The 13,777-nt window shown below is 45.6% G+C and overlaps 2 protein-coding genes across 2 annotated transcripts; one reads left to right on the forward strand and one right to left on the reverse strand.

The window, feature by feature from the left end:
* Positions 1–102: 102 nt before the first annotated feature.
* On the reverse strand, positions 103–8,130 carry CD3G (CD3 gamma subunit of T-cell receptor complex). Its single transcript, XM_082660783.1, has 7 exons — positions 8,024–8,130; positions 5,122–5,145; positions 4,424–4,639; positions 3,488–3,619; positions 2,791–2,834; positions 1,959–2,042; positions 103–224 (listed from the first exon to the last, which is right to left on the reverse strand). The coding sequence occupies exons 1-6, from the start codon at positions 8,076–8,078 to the stop codon at positions 1,977–1,979; spliced, it is 537 nt and encodes a 178-aa protein (XP_082516909.1). The 5' UTR covers positions 8,079–8,130; the 3' UTR covers positions 103–224; positions 1,959–1,976.
* A 1,819-nt stretch (positions 8,131–9,949) lies between these two features.
* On the forward strand, positions 9,950–13,078 carry CD3D (CD3 delta subunit of T-cell receptor complex; the record flags this gene model as incomplete). Its single annotated transcript, XM_082659186.1, has 5 exons — positions 9,950–10,025; positions 11,661–11,879; positions 12,333–12,464; positions 12,748–12,791; positions 13,013–13,078. The coding sequence occupies exons 1-5, from the start codon at positions 9,971–9,973 to the stop codon at positions 13,076–13,078; spliced, it is 516 nt and encodes a 171-aa protein (XP_082515312.1). The 5' UTR covers positions 9,950–9,970.
* Positions 13,079–13,777: the final 699 nt, after the last annotated feature.

The raw sequence follows: 13,777 nt of genomic DNA on the forward strand, positions 1-13,777 counted from the left end.
GGAACCTCATTCATCCATCGCCGGTGGGAATGTAAAATGGAACAGCCAGTTTGGCAAACTGGCAGTTTCTTAAAATGTTATACATAAATTTACCATACAACCCAGCAATCCTTCACTCCTAGATATCAACCCAGACAAATGAAAACATATGTCCACACGAAGACTTGTACGAGAATGTCCAGAGCAGCATATTGTATGACTCCATTCATCCAGAAAAGGCAAATCTAAAGAGATAGAAAAGAGATTAGTGATTGCCTGGCATTGAGGGTGAGAACAAGGAGTGACTGCAAAGAGCACAAGAGATCTTAAGAGACTGATGGAAATATTCTAAATCTGGATTATGGTGATGGTTGTACAACTGGGTAAATTTGCTAAAAATTACCGAGAACAGGTGAAATCACTTAAAATGAGTGAATTTTATGTAAATTATACCTCAATACAATTTTAAAAAACGACATTTATACGGTCATTGTGGCATTGTAAGAGCAAAAGAACAAACGTAAATTTCCATCAGTAGAGGACTGGTTAAATAAATTATAGGGGATCTGTACAAAGTGGCTGCATAAAAAAAAAAGAGCTCCTTTATATATTGGTATGAAGTGATCTTCAGGTTTTATTAGGTGAGAAGTGCAAGATGTATAGTATGATAACATTTGTGTGAAAAATAGGGGAAGGAAGAATAATGTGTACTTAAGAGTTTGCTTGGGGACCTCCCTGGTGGCACAGTGGTTAAGAATCTGCCTGCCAATGCAGGGGACATGGGTTCCATCCCTGGTCCGGGAAGATTCCACATGCCGCAGAACAACTAAGCCCGTGTGCCACAACTGCTGAGCCCATGTGCCACAACTACTGAAGCCCGTGCGCCTAGAGCCCATGCTCCACAACAAGAGAAGCTACTGCAGTGAAAAGCCAGCGCATTGCAGTGAAGAGTAGCCCCCACTTGCTGCAACTAGAGAAAGCCCACGTGCAGCAATGAAGACCCAACGCAGCTAAAACCAAACCAAACAAAAAATCACGATGCATTTATCATCCATAAAAAAAAAAGAATTTGCTTATGTATGCCTAGAATACCTCCGATATATAATACTTTAAATATCTTGTAAAGCTATGTAAGAAACTAGTATTATTGTTTGCCTCTGTAGAAGGCAACTGGGTGGCTGGAGAGGGAGGTGGAGGGCGACCTTTCACTGCATATTAGAACCATGTGAATTATGACTTATAAAGAAAGTAAATAAAAATGCAAACTTAAAAAAATGGTATTCAAATAAAGGAGGTTATTTGACCGTTTCGTTTTTCTTTTACAGAAAAATTACTTCCAATAGGTGGCGCTCCTGAAACACCATACAAGTTTTACTTTACTTTTTTTTTTTTTTTGAGAAAAACCCGAATTTGCTCTGATGGCCTTTCCTCTCCATTTGTCACCTTTGGGAATCTTGAGTCTAGATTTAGGGTTGAAAATCTCTACTAGGATTGCTCCAAAATGTATTGCTCTGTTTCTGAGAACTGGATAGAAGGGAAAACACCTGGATTAAAAAAGAAAAATTGTAACTGGTTCAGAAAACCAAATAATGCTTGGGCCCTGTTTTACTGACTGAAATTTCTGGTTGATTGAATTAGAACTTCTGATTGATTGCTTGGGTGATTAGAAGGTTAATATAGGTTCAGTGATTCTTAACTAAGGGCGACTTTGCATCCCATGGGGATACTTGCAATATCTGGAGATATTTTTGTTGTCACAGCTGGGGAGTACTACTGGCATCTGGTGGACAGAGGCGAGGGATGCTGCTAAAAATCCTACAATGCACAGGAAGTCATCCCCCTCCCCCCAAGGAATTATCAATCAATCCTCCCTACCCCCCATCCTTATAGCTGCTTGGGGAAAGGAGATAAACTTGGCAGTAGTTGGGAAGGCAGGTAGTGCAAAGGCACGTTCTTAGAATTGGTGTAGAGAGACACACCTACTCTGAGTTCTGGGCTCAATTCTTCCTCAAATGGTTTCCTTGAAGGTGGCTGTATTGGTCATCTTCCCTTTCCTTAAGGGGCTAAAAAGGATAGTACAGTCATAATCATTTTCCATCGTCCTCTATGAATTAATTTGATGCATATTTATTTTCTAATTAAAAAAATTTTTAGCTTTCACTCTAAATGTCTTTATTTTTTTCACCTTTCTTCATATATATATACTAAAATTTTTTTTATTGGAGTATAGTTGATTTACAATGTTGTGTTAGTTTCAGGTATACAGCAAAGTGAATCTATTATACATATACATATATCCACTCTTTTTTTAAAAAAAACTTTTTTTAAGATTCTTTTCCCATATAGATCATTACAGAGTATTGAATAGAATTCCCTGTGCTATACAGCAGGTTCTTATTAGTTATCTACTTTATATATAGTAGTGTGTATATGTCAATCCCAATCTCCCTATTTATCCCTCCCTGCCCTTATCCCCTGGTAACCATAAGTTTGTTTTCTATTGATGCATACTTATTGAGTGCTTTTTATGTTCAAGGCTTTGGAGTGGTTTCTTCATGGTCCTGGGGGTGGGAGAGGACAAGAATGGAGGCTCTGTATCTAGTTTCTCTGTGTGTTCTTCAATTTTTTGTCACTAGACCCTGACCTCAGTCTCTCTCAACCCTTCTCTTTATTTCGTCCATTCTACCCAAAGGGATAACAATGCCATCGTCTGGTATGTCCTAAGCAGTTTCTTCCAAATAACTTGCCCCCCCATTCCAAAATTTTACGACTACTAACTAGCAATGTCTCTTTCACTTCACATTCCGTTACCTGATAGAGCTGGTCATTGGACAACAGTGTCTGCTTGTCTGAAGCTGCACAAAAAATAAACAAAAGGTACACATACACAAGATAGAATAAATAATATACTGGGATATATTCACCCAATGGAGTACTGAATAGCAATAAGAATTAGTGAAATACATCTACCTATAACACTATGGATAGATGTCACAAGCATATTGTTGAGCAAAAGAAGCCACACACAAGAGTACTTACTGTATGAGTCTATTTACGTAAGCAACAAAAACAGGCAAAATGAATCAATGTTGTTAGAAGTCAGGATAGTGGTCGCTTTTGGGACTAAGTGGAGGCTGGAAGTGACCACAAGTGTTAATTCTCTTTCTTAAACTGGGTGCTGGATTCATGTGTGTGTTTGCTTTTTTAGAAAAGCTTTTTGAGCTGTGTGTATGTGATTCATGCCCTTTTCTGTATGTAGGTTTTACTTCAAGAAAGAGTTTCTTAAAAAGCACAGAGGACAAATCAGAGAGAGTTGGATCTTGAGATAGGCAAATATGCTGTGAAAACACCAAGTGTCCTTTTCTCCTGCCTACAGAACCAGAGCCCCACCCAGTCGTGCTCATCAGTGACACGTGCCAACCCAGTCTTTTCTATTGGTTCTATTTTGGTAGGAAGAAGGCTAAGGGTCCCAGGTGGTCTCACCCCTCAGCTAAGAGCATTCTTTTACCTCTTGACTGGCGAACTCCTTCCTGTCCCGCAATGTAGTAGACCCCAACAGCAAGGAGGAAAATGCTGATGATTTCAGCGAAGATAAAGCCAGACACAGTGGCTAAATTCAGCTCAATGCAGTTCTGACACACTGTGGGGAAAGGGAAGGATAAGCCTCCTTCGAGGTGTGAAAGTTGTTCTGGATTTTTTTCTCCTGAGATAATACCTCTGTCTAGGGCAGAAGACTGTTCTCTCTGTGGGTGGTATGGCAAGGGAATTGCCTGGGAAGATCCTTGGGCTGAGAACTCAATGCTTTTTGATGTTCCTCTGTCCCCCAGGAGGCCTGGGGGAGCCCATGGAGTATTAGTCCCAGCAACTATTGAAATATAAGGAAGACCAGATCCCATTCTCCATGCTCAACTGCCTTCTACATTCCTGTTACTTACCTGGTAGTCTCCCCTGTCTCCCTCACCTGCCCTAACTCACTTTATATAAACTGCTGACTGCTCCAATCTGTGGGGCCTACCCAAAAGTGAGTCAGGCTTTACAACACAGGCTATGTTTTTTCAAGAATTTGGGGGAGCTACTTTGTTAAATTCAAAAAGAAGTAAGTTGAGGGACTTCCCTGGTGGTCCAGTGGTTAAGTCTCCATGCTCCCAATTCAGGGGGCCAGAGTTTGATCCCTGGTCAGGGAATTAGATCCTGCATGCTGCAACTAAAAGATCCCACATGCCGCAACTAAAGATCCCCCATGCCTCAATGAAAATCCCGCGTGCCGCAACTAAGACCCGGCGCAGCCAAATAAATAAATTAAAAAAAAATTATGTTGAGATTAAGAAAACTGGCTCTTACTTCACTGTTTAGCATCTATTTCCACACTCACCCCAGACAAGAAGCTCACCAGAGCAGCAAGTACTGTTTAATTTCACACAAGCAAACCAAAGGGGATACGTACTTCTATAATATACTTGGAGTGGTTTTGAACGGTTCTTTGATCCTTGACACCAATATATCCCTCGAGGGTCCTTGGTACTACTTCCAAGATTCCAAGTCTTTTTACTTGTGTTTACAGGACTTATTTCCACCTCATCTTTAAACCATCTGATAACATTTTCATTCATGTCACAATTCAGAATTACTGAACCATCTTCTTGATTGTCATCCACTTTTACTGAAAAAGGAAATGTCTGTTAAGATCTTGCCTCTGAAATTCTCCCTGTCCCAGGGCATCAGGAGACCATGACAGTACTGCTTCTTAAGCTTTAATGTGCACATGAATCACATGGGGTCTAGTTAGAATTTCAGATTTTATTCAATAGTTCTGGGGAGGGACTGAGATTCTGCATTTCTAACATGCTCCCAGGTGATGCCAATGCTGTTGGTTCATAGGTTGTGCTTTGAGTAGTGCCTAGCTGCTAGGGTCCTCTTTCTCCTCCAAGAACCAGAAAACTAATTGTTTAGCTACAGGAAAGCTGCCAGGGAGGTCAAGGCTGGCCACTGATTTGGTTGACGCTGGGGAGGTTTGCTGTCTATCCTTCATCATCCCATCCCTTCTTAGCTCTTCACTTGCTCCTATAGGACTACTGTTGTGGGAAGCCATACTTCCATGAATTTCCTCAGAGGTTGATGATAGAAAGAAGCCATTTCCCCTACCTTCATTCAACTGTGCCATAGTACCTGTAGAGACAGAAGAGAGACAGAGGATCAGCTGGGCATGGAGTCATTCAGATCCCCTGATGTATCATTTCCATGGTCATTTGAGGCCAACATGGAGAGCAAGAGCCTAATTCATGCGAGTGACAGTATCTATACCTATTTCTTTGGATTGTTGCCTAAATCACCAAACCGAATTTAGGGTGTTGTATAGCAAAGAGTTTGTCTGGTCTTTCTCCTGGGTTGCTGGGAGGGAGTTTCTCAACCCGTGGAATTTCATGAATGACAGGATTGCCTTTGTGATTCTTCGTGGGCCCTTGGATCACACATGAGTTTATGCTAATGAGATGACTCAGGATGGGACTGGTCAAGACCAAACATGTGATTGGAGAATTGGGGCTTTGAGCCCTAGGAGGGGGAGGAGGACTGGAGATTGAGTTCAGTCACACGACCAGTGATTCAATCAATCATGCCTATGTAATGAAACCCCAATAAAAACTCATTCATACTTCCTAGTTGGTGAATATATCAATGTGCCAGGAGGGTGATGTATTTTAATTCCTGAAGGAGAGGGCATGGAAGCTTTGTGTTCAGGACCCTCCCAGACCTCACCCTATGTGTCTCTTCATTTGGATAGATCTGATTTTATTTTTTGTAAGAAAACTGTAGTAGTAAGGATAGGGCTTTCCGGAGTTCTGTGAGTTGTTCTAGCAAATTCTGAGGGGGTTCTTGGGAACCCTCCAGATTTGTAGGCAGTTCGTTAGAAGTGTGGGTAGTCTGAGGATCCCTGAACTTGTGCCTAGCTTTTAAAGTGAGGGCAGTCGTTTTGGGGACTGAGCCCTTAACCTTTGAGGTCTGACACTAACTCTGGACGGTTAGCATTGCAGAACTGTATTGCAGTATCCGTAAGGGTATTGCCTGTACAGTGTGGAATGCTCTTCTCCTTTAGCAGCTAAAGCCCTGGCAAAGACTGGGTGTGCACTAGCTAAAGCCTTTTAGAGCTGAGTTACTTCTAAAACCTTCAGCCTTGGTGATCCATTTTTTGTGGAAACCCTGAATGTCCCCAAAGAGTTAGCTATTAAATAGCCCTCAAATCTGTCTCAAAACTCAGAGTAGTAGAGTTGCATGGTAGACATACTATAGAGAACCAACACTGGAGTTCAGTTCAATTGGATTTAATCCAAACACTTACCACTATTATATGTCTGAGTAACGAGTAATGAGTAACGAGTGTGGAAGAAAAGGGTGGTGATACAAATAACTAGTTGTTGCTTCTGAAGAGTTTACAATGAAGTGGGAAAAAAATAAACACAAATGTAATAAATGTAATAGTACTTGTAAATTATCATTTAGTATTTGTATAAATGCATATGGAAAGGGGTAGAAACTATTGATTTTGACCAAGGGTGAGGGGACAGGGAAAGCTTGACAGAGAAGATGGCATTTGGTTCTGCCTTGAAGAATGAGTAAGAATTCACCAGACAGAGAAAGAGTTTCCAGGTAGAAAGAATAGCTGAACAAAGATACAGACTTGGAAAAGGACAAAAGAGGTAGTTTGGCTAGAGGTAGAGTTTGTTATGGGGAGAGATGGGGGCATAGATCAAAGTGTGATGGAAACAGTTGGAAGGAGTCAACAGTCTTAGAACTTCATATAGGGGTGAACTGTTTATGAATAGTTCACCCAGCACAGTGCCTGGAATATGGTAGGAGCTTTATATATTTCGAATGAATGTATGAGTGAATAAATGGGTAAATGAAGATAAAGAAAAGCAAGACAAAGAGTTAAGCAGATTTCTAACTAGCTCTTCTCCCCATCCACCTGATCACCATGGGAGGAAAAAAGAGTCCCCTCATTCTAACTCTGATTCAAAACTCCCCATATCTCCTCCCTCTTGCGTCTCCCTCCCACCCTCCCTATCCTACCCCTCTAGGTGGTCCAAAAGCACCGAGCTGATATCCCTGTGCTATGCGGCTGCTTCCCACCAGCGATCTATTTTACATTTGGTAGTATGTATACAGACTTAAACTTTTGAATATATTCTTACATCAGTGGACGTCTCTTTAGCATTTCATACTCATGGTGATTTTCTCCTTCTGGAAGCTCTCTACTCCCTTGGTTTCTATGGAATAGCACTAATCCGATTATTTCAGCTCTTGGATCATTCCCTTATCTCTTTACTGACATGTTTGTTCTCTAACTATTCTTTAAAGGTGGTATCCTCACAGTTCTATCCTCAGCCTCCTCTTCCTCACATCTCTCATAGTTCTTGCGTGATTTCAACGACTTTCAATGTGGAGAGGATCACCTCTAGTCCAGATCCCAGGCATCGGCCCAGTTCATCCACTTCCTATTGTATTTCCAACTGAATATTTGTTCAGGCAACCTATATTGAACCTTACACTCAATCTGGCAACGTTGAAACTTATCTCTTCAATTAGACTATGAGCTAATTGGAGCAGAAGGTTTTTATTCACCTTTATAGCCTAACACGTAATAGGATCTCACACGTATTTGTTGACCAGCTGACCAACAGAGTGAGTGAATGCTTCATAGGTCTACTCCTAACCCCAGCTCTGAGTTAAGGAACACATACGTTTCTCTTCAGACTCCTGGCCTGTGCCCTTTGGGCTACATTCAAACCTAAGATGGTGGCATCCGGATTCTCTCTCAAGCCAGTAAAGTCATCTGTTTTGATTTCTTAAGAGACAAGGACTCCATCTCTCCCATGGAACATGGCTTCTCTTTAGCAGAGAGCAGTGAGAAGCTTCATTTTTGCCCTTCCTTCTCTGAACTTTAGGATGACAGCTCGAGGTTAGGGGATCCAAATATTCTTGCCCCCCTGTTATGGCTTCTTCCCTTGAGCCCTTCTCCAGACTGTCAGACCCCCTAGCGGGCCCTTACCTTGAAGAAGAGTGATAGCCAGGATGAGGCCAGCCAGACGCTTCCCCTGCTCCATAGCAGCCTCTGTTCTTCTCCCGCAGAAGCACTGAGCAGCCCCTAGCAGCCAGCCAGCCAGCCTGTGCTAGCGTATAGCCTGGCTCCGCCCAGCATCCTTAAGGCTGGGGCCCCTGTGAGAAGGCAAGAACCCGGAGCCTCCACCCTCTGCTTCAAGTGTGGGCAGTGGGTGGGGGCAGGGCTCAGGAGGGCTGCAGGTGCAGATACCTCTGGCTTTTCAGTTAAGGAGAGGAGCGTGGGTGGTGGAGGGGAGGGAGCGTGAGGGAGTGCTGGATTCCCATCTCAGAGACTCAGCTTGTACGGAAAGCCACCTTGGGTGCTGGGCAGGAGGGGGCCTGGGCCGCTTTCTTTTTATGAGGGGAAGATAAACGTTTCTGCCACCACTTGTTACTTGGGTCTCAGCCAGCTGTTGCTAGCTGTTGTTGTTAGAACTAGTGAATTTAGGTGGGAACTCTTAGGTGCTTGGGGCTGGAACTCTGAACAGAAAGCCACCTCAGTCCAGGGATTTTTTTTCACTGCTCTCTTGAGATGAGATCATCAGAGTGGTGCCTGCCTGGAAAGGAATAGGTAGGACAATTCCACCAAGACAGACCATACATTTCCAAGGACTAGGGTCAGCTGTGTTCCCAGGACCTCAGGCCCCTCAGCCGGTCAGCCAGTGAATTGAGAAAAATGTACGGAGCTCTCATCACGTGCCACGCACAGGCCAGGTGCTGGTGATACAGAAGTGAGCAAGACATGTACGCTCTCTACCCTCAGATAAATTACAGTCTAACTGCGACAGTGTAGGCAGTTTGGGATTTCCATAGCCCAGAGGAAAAAAGTCCATTTGTCTCCTGGGGAGACTCAATTGTGCTGCGAATTAATCATATTGTTATTAATAACTCTCTCTCTTATTGAGAACATATGAAGTGTCAGTTACCATGGAAACATTCCATTCGAATTCTTCTCATGGTACTGAGGGAATCGGGCTCTGAAGAATTCTGTGACTGGCTCAGACCCAGCAGGTAGGCAGTATTGGAGCCAGGATGTAAATCTCTCGTTAGAGGGCTCCCAAAGCTCAAACTCCCACTGGTAAGAAGCTACTTAGGGGCTTCCCTGGTGGCGCAGTGGTTGGGAGTCCGCCTGCCGATGCAGGGGACGCGGGTTCGTGCCCCGGTCCGGGAGGATCCCACATGGCGCGGAGCGGCTGGGCCCGTGAGCCATGGCCGCTGAGCCTGCGCGTCCGGAGCCTGTGCTCCGCAACGGGAGAGGCCACAGCAGTGAGAGGCCCGCGTACCGCCAAAAAAAACCAAAAAAACAAAACAAAACAAAAAAAAACAGAAGAAGAAGAAGAAAAAAAAGAAGCTACTTAGTGTGGTGTCCCAGGCGGCCCAAGGAGGACCTCGGGTAGGGTCCCAAGAAAGACCAGAAAAGGGAGGAACCTAGCTGATATGGCTTCTGGGATGGGGTTCACAGCTTGTCTCAAGGGTTTTGAGAGGTGGCAGTTTTTAGGTGGTGAGTAAATGTAGTGATGTTTGCTGACAGGAACTCAGAATTTCTTGTTTTTCATCAGTGACTCAAGAAAGGACACCCTGAATCTCCTTTTACTTCCTAGAAGTCCAGGCAACCTTTTCCATATCCTCTGCTTCCCCCTTCTACCCCTCCCCCACCCTCCATGCTCTGAGAAAGAGCAATTTGCACCTGCTTCCTTCCTACCCCACCCCCAGCCTACCTCTACCCTGGCAGCCTCCCATCACCAACAGCAGAGAGCAGAGAAATAGGCGTCTTCTAGTGCCTCCACCACCCTTTACTTTTTCCGGGTACACATGAGTCAGTTGGGGGAAGGCAGCTTTCACCTTGGCTGATAGTTCTGTGACTTGGGTCTGTCTTCTGGATGAATTCTGCTGGAAGATGGAACACAGAAGTTTTCTGTCTGGCCTGATACTGGCTGCCCTTCTCTCCCAAGGTAAGGCTTCTCTGGGTGGATGGGGGCATCTTGGAGAAGGGACCTAAGAGCGACATTACCACCTGGAATGTGGTCCACTCGAAAGTCCTTCTCAATGCTAGCTTCAATTCACCAGGCAGCGTTGTCAAGGAGGGCCATGTTGGGACGTAGCACAGGGTCTGGGAAGCACAGGCTCTTGGCTTTGACTGAATCCAGCTAGGGGTGCATCTTTGCCTTGAATGTCTCTCTGAAGACCTTAGGCCAGAGATCTGTAGGAAGTGTTGCAGTATGTGTGTGCCTTAGCCTAGGGCTGGTAATGGGAGCACTGTTCCTTCTAGGGCAGAGAGCCTTTGGGATCCAGGACTCTTGGTCATTTGGCCATCATGATGTCACCACCTGGGGCCATGGCCCAGCACTCAGGGGAATGCTTTAAGAGAAAAGTTAAATTGAGGCTGAGCAGGAGGGAGGGCAGATTTGGGGTAGTAGAATGACCCACTCATCCACGTTTGTCTGGTTTTAAAACTGATACTCTCATGTCCCAGGTATTCTCTCAATCCCAGGCAAACTGGGATGAATGGTTACCCTAGTAGTCAGCTTCTTTGGGACATCCAGGATTTCCATTGGAAGCGGATCCCCAAGGAATACATGACTCTGTGATGTGGAGCATCTGATGTACATGGATCTCCCTGAGGATACATGCATTTTCTCCTGACCTGCTACAGAGGCATGAGAAATGGCTCTTCGGGGGGTTTTCTAGAGGATGCTCTTCTATCCAAATTGGTTACTGACCATGAATCTCAGGAAGAATGTAGATTCCACTTTTTCCTGGGATTGGAGATATAGATTCCAGTGCCTTTGTGGGCTGTGGAGATGCTCTCAGTCACAGCAGTTCAGTGGATCTAGAAAGGTGCTGTTCGTACCTCCAACCCTTAAACTCCCCACAAGACTTGACCTGTGTGGAGCCCCAAGAACAGATTCAATAAAAATTTTTTTTCCTGTCCCTCTCCTCCTAAGCAAGGGTGGAACAACTAAAAATCTTTACATGGGATTTGCCCTAGGTCCCCTTTTGGATCACTGGGATGGTAATTCATATTAGCTTCTCTCCTACCCGCAGCCATCATTGGCCATAGGAAAGGCTTTAGTAGTACCATTCCCTTGGTAGTGGTTGGGGCAAGGGTGGGGCGAGGGGGCAGAAGATGAGAAGTTGACCTGGGAGTGTTGCAGGTGGCTGGGAAGTAGAATTAGAAGGTTTCTTGGAGAAAAAAATGAAGACATCTCCAATCGAGGACCATTCTTCTGCCTTTCCATATCTCTTGGGTGTTTTAGCAGTCTGGGCTCCCCTCCTACTTCTAATCAGTGGTCTGAACACATTTCTAGGAAGGTTCTTGGATCGACCCAACTCCATGTTTTCCTCTTTTGCTCCATGTCCATCAGGGCCTGTCCTCTGTTTGGATTGTATCTTCATGTCCTTCTTGGTCCCCGCAGTTTGTGGGGAGCTTATTGAAGCACTTCTCTTGTGACTTCCGTCTCTCTCACTAGAAACCATGAACTATTCTAGACTTGGAAATTGGTCCTTCTTAAGTATGAGCCTCAGCAGAACAAGCAGTCTGGTGCAGACCAAAGAGCTGGCTCCAATTGTGGTATTTTTTCCCTTAGTGAGCCCCTTCGATATCTCTGTGGAGGAACTTGAGGACAGAGTGTTTTTGAGATGCAATGAGAGTATCACGTGGCTAGAAGGAACGGTAGGACAACTGGCCTTAGGCAATAAAACTATGGACTTGGGAAAACGCAACCTGGACCCACGAGGAGTGTATGTGTGCAATAAGGCAGATGGACAAACCAGCAAAACACCTACTCTGCAAGTATACTATCGAAGTATGTGCTTCCAAGACCCTTTGCGTTGGAATGGATGGGGCCTCTGTATATGAGAACTTTCTAGGTGTAGGGAGCTCTGGTGTACCAGTCTGTGCTCTCAACAAACTGGGTTGTTCTCGTAATGGCATGAGCCAGATTTTGGAGCCCTGAGTGGGAAATAGCTTAATGGCAAAAGAACAATAGGGACCTTGTGACCCAAGCAGTAGGGGCTTGGTGGGGAGAGTGGTTGGCCTACTGCCTTGTTTAAGTTCCTACAAAGCTGAGACAACTTCTTGGCTCTCCTCAGGGATTTCTTGGGTTGAAGGTTAGAGGTAGATGTATCAAGGCTCTCAGCAGGACTTTTTCCAAGTTTGGGTCTTGGCATGAGAGATCCTGGGGCTGACTTAAGAGGCAGAGATGGTTCCCTGATCTTGAAGACCCTCCACCTCTCCTTCGGCCTCCCTTCCCCCACAGTGTGCCAGAACTGTGTGGAGCTGGACTCAGCCACCCTGGCAGGCATCGTCATCACTGACATCATTGCCACTGTGCTCCTTGCTTTGGGTGTCTACTGCTTTGCTGGACACGAGACTGGAAGGCTCTCCAGGGGTAAGTGGAAGGGACAGAACATGTGTGTGTTGTGGCTGTGAATGTGGGTATGAGTGTGTACCTGCTAAGGAATGGGGCTGGAGGTGGGTTGTGTCTCATCTGGGAGTCACTATTGCAATCTCCTAAGGCCTCTTACAACTGGTTGCTGACAGAACTTAGGTGCCCATGTAGCTCATGCAGACTTCCAAGGGTGTGACCAGCTGAAGTCCCCCTGCAGCATTCATGGGGTCTCCCTGTCCCATCTCCTAGGCCCTTGTTGACTCTCTTTCCCTGGTTCTTCTAGTTGCTGACACTCAAGTTTTGTTGGGGAATGACCAGCTCTATCAGGTGAGCCCTGAGGGGAAAAAGATGAGAATGGGGGGAGGAGTGAGTGGGGATGGAGAGCCTGATACTAGGTTTAATGTGTATGTGTGTGAAGGTCCTAGTGGGGAATCCGTCACTGGGGGGTCTGGAATGGCCAGGAATGATCTCTCATCTCTGGGGTCTGCTGGGGTTCTCCCTGGGACAGTTCTGACACTGCCTCCCTGTTTCTCCTTCTCATCTCTTAGCCCCTTCGAGATCGGAATGACGCTCAGTACAGTCATCTTGGTGAGAACTGGGCTCGGAACAAGTGAACCTGAGGCTGGTGGCTTCTAGGCTCATTGGTTATCGACTGGACCTTCTCTCCTTGCTCAGCCAAGAAAGCTGTCCTCCTTCACTCAGCAGGCGCCTGGACTTTTGAAGGCTCCTGGACAAGGCATGGGAGTGGCCCTGACCTGACTGGGCCCTTGCCCTCCCCTGCCCACCTGTGTCCTTCTTTCATCACTTCCCTCCTCTGCCCCACATGGACCGTGTGATGGGCCGTCTCCCACCGTATCTTGACCCACTGGTGTTTCTGTCCTGGTGGGCTTCCTGGGTGCAGGATCGGCCCCACCACACTCTCTTGGCTCCAGTCCCCTATTACAACCCTTCTACGGCTTTGATTTCCTCACCACAGTGGAGGGCGGGCTGCTGTGTTTAGGGACACAGCCACTCAGAAGTTTCCATGACATCATGAGCGGAGGTGGCAGAGACATCAAAGGCCCTGAGGATCACTTCTTATCAAGACTCCGAGAGTGTGTATGACAAAGTCCCATTTCTGCTAAGGGGCTGGCCTTGGCTTTATGACTCCTGTGGAGTGGTAGCCACTACCTACAAGGAGGTCTCAGCCAGGGCCCCTTCAGTACCCTTTTCCCCTGTATAGAAGGTACCGTTCTATTTTCTTTCCTCAGAACCTTTCCCTGCCCCACCCCTGCCTTCTGCATAGTAAACTGGCATCAGAAACTCTTCATCAA

This window comes from Grampus griseus (assembly GCF_964374135.1).
Source record: "Grampus griseus genome assembly, chromosome: 8".
Lineage (NCBI taxonomy): Eukaryota > Metazoa > Chordata > Mammalia > Artiodactyla > Delphinidae > Grampus > Grampus griseus.